The sequence below is a fragment of the Parasteatoda tepidariorum genome, chromosome 8 (assembly GCF_982258835.1).
Source record: "Parasteatoda tepidariorum strain Cologne lab strain chromosome 8, Ptep-v5.0, whole genome shotgun sequence".
Lineage (NCBI taxonomy): Eukaryota > Metazoa > Arthropoda > Arachnida > Araneae > Theridiidae > Parasteatoda > Parasteatoda tepidariorum.
The window spans coordinates 94362793-94381221 of NC_141762.1; the positions used below are offsets into that span (position 1 = coordinate 94362793).

Consider the following 18429-nt stretch of genomic DNA (forward strand, 5'->3'; position numbering starts at 1 on the left):
TCAAACGCATGCAAAAGTGTATTGATCATCATGGAGAATATTTTGAAAAACAATAAAACCAATTTCGATCCTACATATTTGTTTTTTTTTATTATTAGACCAGAAATATAAATAGCAACCCTCGTAATTACAGATTTTAAAACATTAAAAAAGCTATTTAAAAAGCGTTTTAACTCTTCCCCCGAATACCATTTGGGAACCACTAGGCTATATCACATTAATTTCTTTTTGTTGAATATTATTTATTTCGTATTATCGCTTACCCGAAAAGGCAAAATAAATAATAATTGCACCTGACACTCTTTCATACATATTACTAGAAGTGTATCATTTCTAAAAGTACCATATAAGGTTTTGTTTATTTCAGACAATGAAAGGAATATATAACTATTTAATAAATTAAACCGTGCGTACTCTGAAAAATTGGGTGTTCAATACCAGCTGGCGTATTATTGTTCATAATGACATCTGAATTGAACAAAATCATAGCACTCGATGGTTTTTGTATATGATTGATTGTGACCGTAAAAATGCGTTCACACTTGTTGAGTATTGAACAATCCCTCTTCAGGTTAATAGGACATTTTAATTAATTTTTATTGTTTAAAAGAAACAAAGCCTTATTTGGTACTTTTGGAAAATAAACTTTACTAGCAATATACATCTTTGGGTGTTCAGATCAAATTTTATTTACTCAATTTTCCTGTGAAGAAAAGCAGTGCTACTCCCGAAAGCGTGTTGAAACTTAGGCAAAATTGAGTATCTTATCTTCACTAGCGCCACAAGAGTGTAGCGTATCACTTTTTAGAACTAGGAATTTTACGTCACCATGAAAGAGCCTGAATCGCAAAATAGCTCGAATCGAGAATAACGTTTAACCGTATGCCTCGAAAAAACGAAGGTCCAGTGTTGCCAGATTGGGCTACAAGTAGCGGATTGGGCTACTTTTAAAAGTTCCCGCTACTGAAAATTGAATTTTCGCTACTTGCTACTTTTTGGGCTACTTATTATTTTTCGAACGCTACAAATCTTAAATATGCGCTACTTTTTTTCCTTACTGAAATATATATATATTTTTAAATTTTTTTCCTTCCCATTATAAAATGATTCTGAAAGTTTGCAGCTTCTTTACCATTTTTAAAAAGGACATTTTTGTTGCTGTTGAAAACGTTCTCGCTTCAGTTTTGGATTCTTATTGATATGTTTTACTGATGGAGTCTATGATCTTTCCATGTTTATGTTTCAAATCGTAGACTCGGGAAATCGCAAAGATATATATGGAAAAATGCACGGAGAGTATGATGGGGAAAATGTTTTTTAACTCCAACTATTATTAATCGTTTATCTTCTGGAGAAAAAAAATCACGTTACTCGCTTTGAAACTCAGAAAAATTAAATCCAAAGTCATTAAACCTGATGAATGAAAATAGTTGTTGTGAATGACAATGAGTTTCCAAAAAATATCGTACTGTTAAATGCTTTTTTGTGAATTCATTTCACTTTTGTAAATCACCATCTATTCACAGTTGCACGAAAAATAGGAAAATTTTTATATCTTTCTAGAGCTTAGATTTGCCCGTTGTAAATGATGAAATTATTTTTTTAAAAAATAAGCTATAATATGTATTGCTATGGTTACAGTTATTATTTTTCACCTCATTTTGCCAAATATGCAATAAATAAATGAAACAAATAAAAATGAAGTTTTGGATAGTTATCATATTAAAATAAAATTCGTATTACCAAACGCAAATGATAATCAGAATTGGCATCAGGGAGAACGACATGAAGAAATATTTCATAGAAGGCCAAGGCCCACCCAATGATGACGATGAAACGCAAAAGATGGATTTTGTTTTTAAAACAAAAATATATACTATGAAATTTCAAATTATAAATAAAATTATAACTATAACAAATATAACAAACTTATAATTATAACAAACAATTAACTATAACAATGAAATTATGAATAAAAATAACTAAGTTAATTGAAACATAGTGCACTTAGGGATCAGGAAAATTGAATAACCACAATTTTTTTAATTCGAAAATGTCAACATTTTAAACCTTTCGAAACATTTATAGTAATTGCAAAATAACTAGGAAAGATAATTACTTTAAATGATAAACACGGTAATGTATATGCTGTGTGTTATAAAAGGAGTTTAGAAAATTATTAAAGCTACTACAGTGAAACTAGCGTAAACTGATCAGAAGTGGAACTACAATTTGATGGTTTTATAAGAGAAGTCATCTTATAAAAATGATAATAAATTGTTTTTACCTGCTTTGCACTTGATTATCAAAATCTTAGATGGGTGATTAACTTATAGAGATGGTCAACTTAACATGCTTCACTGTGCAAGTAAAGTAAGCACAGCAACTAAGTGAGCTGCGAGAAAAGAAAATATTTACGAGCATTTAGTGCAAATCTATCTTTTTATCATTGTTTTTTTTTAAACTTTGCAACAGATGTTACGGCTACTATAAATGAAGAAAAAAATTAGTTAAAAATATTTGTTGCTTCGTAGACGCTTTAAAATACTGTTTCATACGAGGCCCAAATCAAAATATTCATTTGTTCACTAAATTACTATCAAAACTATTCTCAATCGAGTTTGAAACTATTATTGATGCTGTTACAAAGAAAAGCAAAGTCATATTTCTCATCTGCGAGCTGAATGTTTGTACTTTGCATTGTTTCGAACTTCAGAGCAGAAATGATCAAATAAATTATTTTGCTTATCAAAAAAAAGATTTTTTGCCCTTTATTTTTAAATACACACAGATGTAGGCCCATGAAGTTGAACTTTTCTGAATTTCTTGTTGGAGTTTGCCCTTATGAAAATTTAAGGTATATTTAAGGTTGATTTGAGGTATTTTTGAGGTATTAAGGTTGTTTTGAGGTATATTTAAGGTTGCAGAGAAAACAGCAATAAAAATTATACCTCGTAAAGGTTGTAATTAAGATGTACGAGATTGATTTATATATACTTCAGCTTGTTTTGAGGTTGTTTAAAATTCACTTCAAATCAACCAGACTGATAAGGAGATTTTTAAGGTATACCAGGTTTATTTTCTTACACTTGTAACAAAAGAGGTATTTTTGAGGTATAAAAATTTTTACCTTATTTCAACTAACGATAAAAAGGTATTTATTGAGGTATATGAAGTCATTTTATTTATACATAAGCTTATTTTGAGGTTGTTTTAAATTCACTTCAAATCATCCAGACTGATAAGATGATTTTTAAGATATACGAGGTTGTTTCTCTTACACTTGTAACAAAAGAGGTATCTATGAGGTATAAAAAAATCAACCTTATTTCAACTAACGAGAGTGAGGTAATTACGAAGCATAAAAAATATACCTTTTTTCTACAAACGATATTGAGGTATTTATGAGGTATAAAAAAATATACCTTATTTCAACTAAAGAGAGTGAGGTATTTATTGAGGTGTTGAAGTCATTTTATTTATACCTAAGCTTGTTTTAAGGTTGCTTAAAGTACACTTCATATTAACTAACTCACTTCCCAGAGTTCCATGCGAGCCGGCAAATGGCGTGTGTGTTGACAATCGAAAGTCTATTCGAAATTCGGTAAGTGTGCTTGACATTTATTAATTTAGTTTTATCACTTTTAATCAAATATGCTTCAATTTTGAAACTTAAATTTTATTATTTTTGTTTTAACGACGTGTCCTGATCTTAAATAATTTAAGTTGGAGGATATTCTTGGAGGCTATCGTTGTAGGCTTAGCAATAAGAGAGAATAACCGAAATATTTCTCGTCACTGTTTTGGGTAACATTACTGGTGAATCGTTACAGCAGGTTATGCACAGTATATTTTATTGTTTGTAATTCAGTCAAATAGAACTATTCTTTTTATTTTGCTTAAATGTATATGTTTTAACGTAGCAGTATGCACGCTGATTAATTGAGAAAAATGTTCACAATTTCTCTTATAAATAAATCATTGAAAATTGAAAGACTTTTAAAATAGCAATTTTGCTTTGAAATTCTACTATAGCTGTATGCTTATCGTTTGGATATTTGTTGCGAAGCAAAGTTCATATATATATATATATATATATATATATATATATATATATATATATATATATATATATATATATATATATATATATATATATTTACAGAGCTTATCCACAGTTCCCTGATATTACTGAGATGGCCTTGGCTGTAAATAGCACATGCGCTGCGGCGAAGAAGAAGAGACAAGCAAGCTACTGCTCAGCCTTCCCCTAGGATATAGTTCTGAATTTATACCTGAAAGAAAAAGTAATCTCCCTAATAAACTACAGAATTTATGTAATTGTTGATAACAATAGTTTGCTAGATATTTGATAATTGAAAACTAGTAACTGTACTAGCTCACTTCTTCACTTGATCACAAAATTGCTATTTTCACTACATGTTATTTTCTCGCATTTTACCCACGTTAATTATTTACTAAGCAGATTATTATTACTTAGTAGAATATTGGGCAGAATGAAATTAAATCCGATTTCAAGTTTATATGACAATTTGTTTCAAGGTTATGAGCTTTTTCATGCAGCTGTTTATGGTTCACTACTTCAAAAATGTGCGAATTTCAGAAATCTTAAATATTTTAGAAATAAGTCAGTATAGTATGCAATTTTAATCCTGAATTGAATAAAATCAATTGCAAATAAAAACATTTATTGTTAAAAGTAATATGCATTATTTTGAGTTTCATCCTATGGGATGTGTATTTATATTTAAACAAGTGTTTGTAACAATTAACTATTAGTTTTATTCTGCTCGGTATTATAAGTTAAATAGGAGATATTATACTCAACTTATTTTAAAAGTATTATTTCAAATCATTCTCTCTTAGACATTTTCCTCACATAAAATTACTCACAACTTTAAAATAAATGCTCCTTATCAGCTTGTAATTTGTTCTATTCGATTGAGGGTAAAAAAAGAATAAAAATTGGTACATAACTTTAAAATTTTAATTTATTAAACGATTGTATATTCTTGATTACATTGATTAAAAATTATTAAAATAACTATTTTTTAAGAAACTCTGATGTGATTGACAATAACATAAGTCCTTTTCAGAATCAGCGTCAAAAATTTAAAAAAAAGCTGCTAGTTTTATGAAGTCTGACAAAAAGTTGAAAAATATAGACTAGGTTTATTGAGTTTAAAGATTTTTAAAAAGGAAAGGGAAGGAAATCTAATTATTAAACTTACAAGTACCATAATGTTACAGATGTATAGAAAAATAAAAAGTGTTAAAATTGCATAATAAGATTGGAATTATACAGGGTGTTTATAAAGTCCCGGACCCATTTTGATGTTTAATAACTCATAAAATAATAAAGATAGATTAAAATTAATAACATTAATGGTTAGATAGACTCAAAAAGTTTCATGACCCTTGTCAATGAACTTCCACGTGTGCCCCCTTCGTCGCTCGGAGAATATCATGTCGATAGTCAATTTCACGAGAGGTAGCTTTCTTTTTTACAGAAAAGACAATCTCATCAGTCGTATACTTAGACATGTTGGAAAACTTCGTATTTCCACAACTAGAAGAGCTTCAGCCACATGTCTTTTTGCAACAAGATGGTGCACCACCTCATTGGGGTATCATCGTTCGTAGTTCTTTGAATGACCATTTTACAGGAAGATGGATTGGGCGAGGAGGTCCAATTCCTTGGCCACCCAGATCACCTGATATAACGCCGCTGGACTTTTTTCTTTGGGGATTTATAAAGGACAATGTTTACAGGAGGATCATGTCGAACATTGATGGCCTCAAAGCCAGAATTACAACCGCAATAGCCTCTGTGGATGCCGACATGCTTGCCGCTATTGACTATCGACTTGATATTCTCCGTGCGACGAAGGGGACACACGTGGAAGTTCATTGACAAGGTTCATGAAAGTTTTTGAGTCTATCTAACCATTTATGTTATTAATTTTAATCTATCTTTATTATTTTATGAGTTATTAAACATCAAAATGGGTCCGAGACTTTATAAACACCCTGTATATTTGAATTTCTGTAAATGTTGTTAATGGTAATACTGTCTTCAGTGTATTTTATTTTGTGGCTGTGATACATGTCATGCTCTTTAGCTACGAGGATTGAATAGAAATGGCAGAAGATATTTATCTGAAAAGGAAAATTAATTTCATCCAGTTAATTTAAATGATAAAAAAAATACTTTCTAATATTTTAGGACCTGCCACTATTATCGTAAATATGACTTTTTTACTAATTTATATTTTTTTTCCTTTTAGGTTCCAATAATTACAAGTTTCAACATGTAGACGGAAACAGTATTTAAAATAATTTTGTTGGTTTGTAAAAAAAGTGAAATTTTAGTTTTAAATAAAAGTACTTTGAATTTCAGCTGACTAATAATTTAAATTTGTAGTTTTATAGCTTTAAAAATTCCAGCACCTTAGACAACTATCTTCTAAAAATACGAGTATGAGTTCCCATAAATAATTTTTACTGACTGTAGAATTTGGATAAGTGTTATTTTAAGATGATTTAAATCAATCTATTAAAATTATAGAAGAATTATGCATTTGAAACTTTCTTTTATAGCTTAACAAAAGAAGCAATTACTGCCGAAGGTTTAATATTAAAAATTTCAGGTTGATAAATGATCTCTACTAGTGAAAAAAATGTAATGTACATTATTCTTCATATAATATATATAATATCTTTATATATATATTATATTTTTTATATAGTGAGTCTAAAAATTAATAAACTAGGTGGTCCGTATAACACCTCACCTTCGTAAGTGCTAAAAAAAACATCTTTGGTTGATAAATTAATGCTTCTAAAAATACAAAAATATATACTTGAGGTTACGAAATAATAACTTAAGGTAGAACATGGAACACATGGCGCTAATTAAAAATAACCTTTCCAATTGTTGAAAATACACTTCAGGTTGATTTATAACAACCAGAAGTGTAAAATGGCCCACCTTAGGTTGAAAAATATATACCTCTACAAGCATAAAATTATATACCTGAGGTTGAAGAATAATTACCTGAGGTAGAACAAAATACATTTGAGGTTGATTTATAACAACCAGAAGTGTAAAACGACACACCACAGGTTGATAAATATATACCTCTACAAGCATAAAATTATATACCTGAGGTTGAAAAATAATTACCTGAAGTCGAACAAAATACACATGTGGTTGATTTATAATAACCTGAAGTGTAAAATGACACACCTTAGGTTGCTGAATAAATACTTCCACAAGTGTAAAAAAATATACTTCAGGCTGAAACATATATACCTCTGGAGGTATATTTAAGGTATATTTGAGGTTGATTTTGAGGTATTTATTTGCACCCTTTTCAATATATATATATATATATTTGGGCTACAAAATGTTCGAATCCGCTACTTTTGGAGCTCCCATTCGCTACTTTTTAATCTTAAGTTCTGGCAACACTGCGAAGGTCTGCTGTTTGTTTAGAATTGAATTTCCTCTATGTTGAATTCTGTGCAATTAAGGGAGCAAGTACATTAACATTCCTGTTAAGGGAAAAGGTTTACAATTTTATTGATATTCTGTTCTGTGTATCATTGTATGAAATCAATTAATACCTTAAATAGTTTGGAATTTATCATAAACAATAAAAGATGTCTGCAATATTTCATAAAAAAATTTCTGTCAAACAGAGGTAAGTTCGGTGTTTTTCTATGTTTGAAAACGTATTTTAATTATTAACCCTTTTCTTAAAAAGTATTAAAAGGCAAATAAATAAAAAATATTTGCCTTGGGGCATATTGGTATAAGACAAATTTACAGTGTTTTTTTTTTTTTTTTTAATGACGACTTTATTTTGATTAAACATGTATTTTTTCTGATGACTAATTTTAGTTTCATTGGAGATTTTATTAGCTTGTCATTAATATAACAGGATACAAATTAAAATTATATTTTTTAGTAATTAAATTAGTTATTCCAATAACTTGATTCAATTAAAATGTTAACAATTAGCATTTATTTTATTTTTTGTTTGAACGATATCCATGTCAAATATTCATGCCATATGATATTCATGACATCGAAATAGTTATTATAAAACTATAAACAAATTAAGTTTCTGAAAAGATGTATGAAAATATCATTGTAATATTAATCATGTCTGGTGCAAGTATTATAAAAGTACAAAACCTCAATATATGCCACCAAGCTATGCTTTCGCATCCTTAGAATATGTTTTTCGTGTATTGTGTAAGTTTGAGTAATATATTAATGTAAATTATATATTAATGTAATATTAATGTATATAATTCCTGTATATTTTCAGAATAAAATTCTCATTTTTCATTCATTTATGCATAGCGAGATTGTACTGCACATTTTTCCTTAAACACATTTTAAACCTAGTCTCTCATCCTATCAAATAATAATTTATTATTACTCAAAATTAATTATGTAATCAATTGAGGAAAATTCTTTAAAATAAAAAAATAAAGAAAATTAGTGATCAAGTTATATTTTTCTCAGCTATTATTCTTTTGAGTTTGTTTTTTAAATTACTCCTGAATCACAAATATGATCACACTTTTTACACTAGGATTAATAGAACACAATTTTTTTCTATTAATCATATTTCTATTAACCACAGCTTATTGATTAATGAACTAATTATAATTTATAAAAAAATATAAATATTTAAATGAATTAATAATTTTTTCAATCAATCAATTCAAGGGTTTAACTAAATTACTATTAATATTTAGTGTAGTTATTAAAATAAATCTCCAAGTTGCTCATTATTTTATTATGTTATAAAAGCTTAGTACCTCTACTTTCTAGTTTATGCAGCTCATCATCAATCGAAGGAATAGTTTCGAATTTCGGTCTTATTCATACGAAACTGAAAAATGAATTTGAAATACAAAAGATTTCAAAACTTTTTTTTTTGTAGTTGTATGTTTTTGGGAAAATAAATCAAAATGGGAGTAAATGAAAATGATTTAGATATAATGAATAGAATGATTGTTGAGTGTTTTTTTATTTTTATCCAGCTGAATGTTTAAGTATTTTAATTTGAAATATTTTAACGAATGAACAGATTGGATAGATTTTAATTTTGTGCAATTTTATGGTTTGGGTTTTTGACAGTAATTGTCAAAGGAGAGTTCAATATCAAAATAATTCAAGAATATAATTGATTGATTATTTGTTATTTTCTATGCATGTTTATTTATAAATAATTCTTATTTATAGTAGCTAATATACACTAAAATTTTGAAGTATTGACACTTAATGATTGTCGTTGAACAGCCGACCAAATTTTTGGGTTCACAACTACTAATGTTCAACTACGTAGCCTTGTAATTTTGAACCGAACCCAGAAGACAAGGGAACTCCTGGATAAAGTATTGGGAAAAATTCGCCTTTGTGAAGGACTTATTGATGGAACTAACACGCATTTTCGTTACATGAAGAAGAAGCCGTGAGAACCTCTCACGGTTAACCTTACAGCAAGGGCACTCTAACCCATGATCTACCTGAGGATATTTCATGTCAGCACTGTGGTTGGTGCAAGCCAGATTCGAACCGGGTTCACGTCATTGAAAGGTTCCCCAGAGCCATTGCGGCTCAAGTTTTGACAATTGTCAAAAAGTTTTTTTGGACATGATGGATAAAACCACTGTTAAAACCGGATAAAACTGTCAATTGTCAAAAACTTGCCAACCTTACCTGGAGCCCATGAAAGTGCTTCAGATATTAATTTTCCTTGGTTACTCTGTGAACAAGACCAAACCAATTCAATCTGCTTTTTTTTATAAAAAAAAAAAAAACTGTTCCCTCGCATTAAACATTCTAATTTCTAAAAGGTTAGAAAATTTAAAATTCATTAAATTCAGAGTGTTTTTTGTTTATGCTAAGATTTTTTTTTTACCTAATCTACCTTTATTTCAGTCATATCTTTTTTTAGGATACTGTGTAATTTATCCTTCATTTTTCTATTTTCAGGTCACTGCCGTAAAGTCTTTGGACTCAACATTATTCTTAGCAATGGACTTGAAAATAATTATTTGGAGTAACGTCAAATTAATCTTCTAACCTTTAATTAAATCCTACTGAAGTGTATCATTACAGTCATCTACCTTTACTTGCTGGGAATGTAAATTTTGTGACCAACTGCAGTTTGAATTTTAAAAACCTACCTACATGCTTCAAACCATTGTGTCTAACACGTTTATTGCTAGTTATGTTTCTGTTTCACTTACAAACAATTAAAAATAGCGTCATTTATTTAATTTTTTTCTCAATGATTTAATGTTTTGAAAATATATCACGGGACTGATAAGCTCCGTTTTTCATCCCTTCATCTTGTTCCCGTTATTTAGAATGAAAAATTTTAGTGCCACTATAAAGCTTGAGTATTAAGTTGATAATTTCTGTAACTGATCTTTTTTAAGAAAATTTAAATTTATTTCTCATTTTTGCATATCATTTCTATTATTATAAAATTTTGTTCCGAATGATTAATTTAAAATTTTGTTGTGTACGTAGAAAACAATAGTATACGTAATAAAAAATTTGAAAATAATAATTTTTCCTGTTTTGTTATGGGGACTTTTTAACTATTCTAGTAACATGTCGGATGAAAGTTTTGAGCATGATTTTGCCTTAGTTAATGATAGTTATGAGGAGACTCAAGAAAAATCTTATACTTGCAATGTATGTAATAAGAGTTTTTCTCAGAAACATAATTTGCTAACTCATAGATTTATTCATACTAATAAAAAACTTTATTCTTGTAGATCATGTGATAAAGTTTTTCCATCAAACCGTGATTTAAATGTTCACAAACGCATTCATTCAGGCGAAAAAGTTCACGTTTGTAATTTTTGCAATAAGATTTTTTCAGCAACCCGTGACTTAACTATACATAAACGTATTCATACCGGTGAAAAGCCTTATCCTTGTAGCGTATGTCATAAAAGTTTTTCTCAACGATCCCATTTAATTACGCACACCGCGGTACACACCGGAATAAAACCTTACTGTTGTAGTATTTGTAAAAGAAGTTTTTCTACTAAAGGTGATTTAAATAAACATAACCTTGTCCATACTGGCGAGAAACCTCATTCTTGTGGTGTGTGTAATAAAAGGTTTTCAACATCCAGTGGTTTAAATAAACACTATGTTGTTCATACTGGGGAAAAACCTTTTTCTTGTACTTTATGTGGCAAGAGTTTTTCAAGAAGAGGGGATTTAATTCAACACAACCTTATTCATCTTGGAATAAAACCTTATTCTTGTAATATATGCAGTAAAAGGTTTGCATCAAGCAGTAGTTTAACTACCCACAGATATTCCCATACAGGAGAAAAACCTTATTCCTGTACTGTATGTAATAAAAGTTTTGCTAGAAATTCTCATTTAACTGTGCATTACCTTGTTCATTCAGGTGAAAAACCTTATCCTTGCAATGTTTGCGGCAAAAGTTTTGCAGCAAGCCGTACTTTAACTCACCACAAATGTTCCTATCACAGTGAAAAAACTTATTCTTGCAATGAATGTGGCGACAGTTTTGCATCAAGCAGCACTTTAACTTATCACAGATTTTCTCAGCATGGTGAAAAAATCTTTACTTGCAATATATGCAATAAAAGTTATGCAAGAAATACTGACTTCATTAAGCACAAGTCCAGCCATACTAATGAAACACCTGATCCTGAAAAACATTCTGTTGTAAAACCATATCCTTGTGGCGTATGTGATCGGAGTTTTTCATTTAAAAGTGATTTGATAAGACACAACATTATTCATACTGGTGAGAAACCTTATTCTTGCAGTATATGTAACAAAGGTTTTTCAACGAATGGTGGTCTAAATAAACACAGAGTAGTTCATACTGGTGAAAAACCTTTCGCTTGTAACATATGTAAGAAGAGTTTTTCGAAAAACAGTAATTTAAACAGGCACATCCTTATTCATGCTCCCAAAAAATCTTAATTCATGTCTGTAGTGAAAATTTTGCATTATATGTTAAATAGATCTTTCACCATTTGGTTAGGAATGATATTTTTTTAATATTTTGATGAACTTTTGCACTTCTATTTATCATTATGATACAGAGTGTTTCATAATGACTAAATATTATACAGGGTGAGAATAACACAAAAGAAAGCAAATAATTATAAAATAAGAGGTTGGATATCTACTTTGCAACAGGAATATGTAACTTTGGCTTGTGGGCCAAGACAAGGTGCATAGCATTTTTAAAAAGTGCTGATTTTTGATTTATATTTTTTAAAAGCCCTTGAAGGTGCTTTATTTAGTCAGTGTTTGTAAAAAGTGCTTAATTTTCAATCTTTTAAATAGAGATTTTTTCTTTGTTGCATCGATTGTCGCTCTAAGCTACAAAAAATTCATGATTTTCAAAAAATTTTCTGCAATATTTATTTATTTTATTGATTTTGAGTTTATAAATTAAGAACTTTAAAGATAGAAATTTTTTTTTTATTACTGCACAGATCCTAATTATGATTTTTTCTTTTGAAGAGTGATTAAAAATATTTTTTGAGTACTTAAAAGGCACTTATTTTTTGTTGAAAAATCTGGTTACACACCCTGCAAGAGTATCCCCCAAAGCCTTTTACCTTTGCTCTTAATCTGTCTAAATTGTTCATTAAAATATGAAAATTCAGAAAAATCTTCCTACCTCTTGTTCTATAAAAGTGATTCTAATTGTCTTTCTCAGAGAATCGTATTGAAATTATTTCATTCTGTACATTTTGTTTAAGGAAATGGGTTCAGTGTTTGTAGCAAAATGTAATTTCTTACAGAATTTCAAGAAACGAAAAGATGGATGATTAATTATAATTTCAAAATTCTAATCACAATCATTACATAAATTTCATTGTGTATTAGTAAAAGTGACAAGTTTTGGTTCTGAATATTGGTAAAAAATAACTTTTAAGGTGAATGAGAACACTTTTGTTTATACTTCTTTTCTATAGCTCTAAATTTGTTGCAATAATATTTGCTTTGAAATATTGTATAGTTTGTTTACAGTAAGAACTCATCCTGCATCTAAGTCTAAAGGCCGTCTGCTACTGTGGAAATAAGAGCGCATTTCAGGGAGGGTAGCTTCTCTTCACTCTAGGGCTAACACAGTAGACCGAAGAAAAAGATTCCCTTTCTCTCAACGACCTGAACCATAACCTGTCCTAAACAATGAACCCACACTCTTAATTGAAATAGTTATACCTCGTTACCATAGTCACCGCCACAGGTACATGGTTAGGGGAGTTCTTACTTTAGACAAACTATAGCTAATATTTGTTGAAATTTATTTATATATTTTAGTTTATTATAATTTTTCATCATATTACTTTTAAATAGATTCTATCATGCATTTTTATAATGCTAATTTTGAACCACAACAGTGTGTTTTCTAACCTTTATAGCACATTAGTTAAGAATGGCCCTACATTAGAACATAGCGTTGCAATCCAGTTTAAGAAGCAGAAATAAGTGAAATTAGAATTTCAAAATTGTAGGCTCAGGTGGGGAAAAGCAGGTCTCTATCTAGGTTTTTCTGAGAGGTGCCTAATTTGTGAAAATTTAGACATAATTTGTGAAAATTAAAAATTATATTAAAAAATCAACACAAAAATATGGATTTATGGTTTTTTACGGGATACAAAAAATTTTTTTAAGAAAAAATATTCTGTGAAACTACCGTTTTTCCTAAAGTTGATTTGTGAAGTTACCGCTAAACGGTAGTAAATTTGGCATGGACAGACCCCTGAAAATCAACCTTTTTTTGAAGAAGGCTATAAATTCAAACTGTTAAATTTATTTTACCGAAAATTTTAATGCATTTTATGTAGATTGAATACATATTGATTAAATATGAAGCATAATTTATTAAATTACATTAATTTTTTTCTTACAGTAATGAATTCAGAAGAACATGTTTGATATACCCACTTTACCCCAGAGTGAGGTAAAGTGGGTATAGTTCTAAAAATAATACATATTTCATTAAAAACGTGTGTAAATATTGTTTTAGAAATGGAAATGCTTTTAAATAAATGTATTTTGAATATATTTAAAAGAATAAGTGCTAAAATTACTTTTTTTTTCGTTAATCAAATTAAAGAGTTCCATTGTGATCAAAATTAGGTTTCATTTCGGGTCTCTAAAAATATTAACCAAGTTATCTCCATTTAAAGGGGGAAATGTTTTTTTTTTTTTTTTTAACATTGGCCCACTTTTTCTCATGAACCCACTTTACCCCACTTGACTCTATGTTATAATTTATGTTAAGAAGTCAGACAGTGTACTAAATACTTCAGATATTATGTAACATGAAATTGTCTTTATTTCGGGAAATTTACTGGACAGTTGCCTCTTCACGCATGCAGCTATGCTTGAAGCTTTCTTTTTTATTTATTTATTATTACTATTTGAATATGTTTTCTTCCCCTTAACCTGATAAAAAGTACTGTCCATTTTGACTGTATTTTAAGAAATTGTGCAGAAGGATAGGTATCTACCGCAGTTCCTGATTTAGGTTGGCGGCAAAATTAACGCCTTGGCTGATTAACAGGGCTCATTATGAATCACCCCATTATATATTATGCCCATCTGCGAACTACTTCGAAGTAGAGAGCATCAATTTAATAAATTTCACTGAAATTGAATATCCATGTAATTTTCAACACTGGAGGAAAATTTTATCTTTTAAGGAGAGAATGAAGTTCTTTTAGCTGGTTAATTTAATGGCTTACAAAAACCCTATTGTTCACATTTACATATATTTAAAATACATAAAACACATATATTTAAAATACATATTATATCTGGACTCACATTGGTTGGTATTCATCAGGAAAATATACGAGACTTTTCATGGAAAATTGTTTCAAATTATCAGATTGTATGTTTGTTGTGTAGCAAAGCTTAGTTTTATATATTATTTGTAATATTTCTCAACAAGCAATTTAATGGACCATCATGGCGAAAAAAGTGTACACTTGTAACATAGTAAATAAAAGTTTTTTAAACGAAGCATTTATTTTTCTGTTTCTTATTTTGTTTTTTACTACTACTTATAATAATAAAAAGAAAAAAATCTTTCTTTCTAATGCATATCCAAAAGGTGTAAAAAAACCAACTCGAAGGGGAAGTAGGGCGCTGTACTTCAAACGGATTGAAAACTAACATATTACCGAAAGAGTAACTGTACGCCGCTAGGGGCTCCTCCACTTTAAGTATTTGCTAAACCGAAGGCTTTTAGTTAAATTATTTTAATTTTACGTCAATTTTTTGTTGATTATTATCAATAATTGTATTCAAATAGGACCAGAATTCGCTGCATCATCGTAATTTAATAACTTGTCACCGTAATTTAATAACTTGTCCAGGACAGAGCGATCGCGCATGCGTTAGTTGGTACCCTTCTTCACCGAACCCAATTGTCCTGGAATATGTCGCTCCGTGTATTTTCTACTTAGAAAATCCTTGATATTATTTATTGGTTAAGTAAGCCTAGTACAATCATAACTTTTATTTTAATTGTAGTAATTTCGCGTTCTAAAAATGATTCGAATTTCCCATATCGTCTTAAATATATCAGGATAATTTAAAGCCAAGTGAAAATCAATAACTGCCGAAAATGGAATCGAAACACTACATGGATTTACGATACTATCGGCGTAAATTGAACGCAACAAAAAGTGATTATTTAAATGCGTAATTCAAATTTTACGTGTAAACTTCTGCAGAATTTATTTTTTTTCTTTACAAAAGAAAAATCTTTCTGCAAGAACTCTATAACGTTTTGCGACCATGTCGCCGCGATTCTGCCTCAGGGATGACGAAAAAATGAACTGAACCAAAAATACATTTTCGAGAAAAAAAGATCAGTAGCTTTACGAACATATGGCGCGGACATCTGTAGCTTACTATTTAAAATCCTCTTATCCGAATTCGGTGAAATCAAGCACTCAAATTCGACAAAAAATCAGATCCCCAGTGTTATTATACTATTTTAAGAAAATGCGTAGTGGAGAGTTAAGAGCCTTAATCATTTGTTAAAGATTAGGTAGTGTTTATATTAATCTTTTTGTATTAATATTTTTAAAATATATATATAATTTCATTCGAATAAATACAGTGAATTCGCGATAACTCGAATCTGATAGGACTGACGAAAAACTTCGACATATCGGAAGTTCGACTTACCGTTAGTTTTGGTTTTGGACTTTCAAAATATTGTCGGATTATTTAATTAATGCTTATTAATTACAAATCTTCTAAATGCTTACAATATTTAAGATCATTTTTCTGACAAGTCATTTACGATAAGACTGTTTGAAGCACGTTATGATACCCTGGTCCATCAGCTGCAACTTTGCTGTTGTGTTTGGTGGGAGAAACTGCAAGTTTACTGCTTTCAAATAAGGTAGGGCTATCAAATTCTATGGGTTGTGCATTTATCCATAAAGAGTATCACTTTTCTTTTTTTAGCGAAGAATTTCCGGTCCAATTTTCTTACATAGTCTTCAAATAAAACTGATGTCATCCGAAACTTTTTGTTAGAGTTGTAATCCAAAGGATACGTTTTTACATTCTTGAAACATCATGGATTTCGGTATTTTCCGATAATAAGTAAGGGCAATTTCTCTGTCCCAGACGCATTTCCTCCAACTAGGATAGTCAAACGTTCCTTGCTCATTTTACCCCCTGAGCAGTTTTCATCCTTAACATAGTCTTATTTGGAAGACATGTAAAAAATAAGCCCATTTCATCAATATTGAAAACATTATTTGATCTGCATCCTTGAAGTAAATTTGGTAACGTTTCATTTAACCATTGTTCACATACTTCAAGAGGGACAGCTTTAGCTTCTCCATGAAGAGTGCGAAAGACATTGTGTGTGTGTTGCAAAGGAAGGGGCAAGATATCAGCTCCTAGGCTTTTTTTCTTGCTTTAAAAGATCCAAAAAAAAATCGAGTTAAAGGGAGTAAAATTCGAGTAATCGAGAATAATTAACATGAAATTGAAGATAAAAGGGTCGGGACCTCATAAAAAAATCGAGTTATAGTAATATTCGAGTTATCGTACTTCGAGTTATAGCGAATTGACTGTATTTAGTTACTTTAAAGTGGGGGATCAACGGACTAATTGAATCTGCTTCGAAATTCATATAGTTACTTATAAGGTGGTAACATTTTGTATTGGCGATCGAAATGGGCTGCAGGTGGCGTAGAGCAGAACTCTTTTCCTATGGCAACACTTCACATGCTTTCCCCATTAGCGTGTGGAAAGTCATAGAGGAAGGAGGTACGTTAGTTTCTCTCTTGATTTTCATATAGATTAAAATCTTTTAACTTAAAAAACTATATGGAACTGAAAACTACATTAAACATAGTTCTAAAGAAAAGTATCATGGAAATTTTAAAAAATATTTTTATTAAATAAAAAGGAAAAATATTAAGAAAAGGGAAAATATCGTAGTACATTCCTATACAACTGAAAAGAGGAGGAGAGGGAAGGGAGAAGGGCTAAAGGCATGAAACCGGTCTCTCCCCAGATGGCGTATTCGAGTGTTGCGATCGCCAATGGTTTTAGTCGTTTCTATGATACAAATAATGTTATAATCCCTGAATAAATTTTAGTGTTTCATACATTACATGAACAGTAATCAAACATAGAATACAAAAATATGAAAGGTTCAAAAGTTTTTTTAAAAAAAAATGATAATTTTTTTTAACGCTATTTTTATTAAAAATGTACTGAAAAAAAGAAATTTGTAAATGAATGAAACATTTCTTTGTCAAAATGTTGTTTTCATGCACTATATATATTTTTTCTTTTTTTTTTGTATTCTACTATAGTTTAAAAAAAATATTTTTATTTAAAAAAATTAATTAGTCATGCTAAACTAACAGGCCAGCTATCAAAGTACTTTTTGGGGATAGTTATATTTCTTCAACTGAAATAGTTTACAAACTTACGACTCACCACAACTTAGTTTTTTTTCTTATCGATATTAATGTAATAATTGTATTTACAGCTTATTCTGTTGATTTCCACAATGAATCACACCTGAACATTGCACAGCTACATCTGCATTTACAAAAGCGTAACTATAAACACGATAGATGGTTTTCGATTAAACCTTACGATAAAATGTCATTTATGTTGCTCCTTGAGTTTGAAACAAACCAAAAAATATTTGATTATTAAAGATCTTGCAATAAACTACGTTTTTTAATTATATCTAAAATCATTTTTTTTCTTCGATTTTCTTTAAAAAAAAAGTTTCCAATTTTTTTTAGAAAACGACTTAATCATACTTATTAAATATTATTTTTCTTAATTAGGTAAACATGTAA

General features: G+C 29.5%; 2 protein-coding genes across 2 annotated transcripts; both read left to right on the plus strand.

The window, feature by feature from the left end:
• The first annotated feature begins 771 nt into the window (after nucleotides 1–771).
• On the plus strand, nucleotides 772–15097 carry LOC107453982 (uncharacterized). Its single transcript, XM_087169438.1, has 3 exons — nucleotides 772–901; nucleotides 7503–7727; nucleotides 10040–15097. Exon 3 carries the CDS (start codon nucleotides 10667–10669, stop codon nucleotides 12029–12031), a length of 1365 nt encoding a protein of 454 aa, XP_087025564.1. The 5' UTR covers nucleotides 772–901; nucleotides 7503–7727; nucleotides 10040–10666; the 3' UTR covers nucleotides 12032–15097.
• Nucleotides 908–7487, plus strand: LOC147806552 (uncharacterized). Its single transcript, XM_087169439.1, has 2 exons — nucleotides 908–3604; nucleotides 4166–7487. The coding sequence occupies exon 2, from the start codon at nucleotides 5564–5566 to the stop codon at nucleotides 5933–5935; it is 372 nt and encodes a 123-aa protein (XP_087025565.1). The 5' UTR covers nucleotides 908–3604; nucleotides 4166–5563; the 3' UTR covers nucleotides 5936–7487.
• Nucleotides 15098–18429: the final 3332 nt, after the last annotated feature.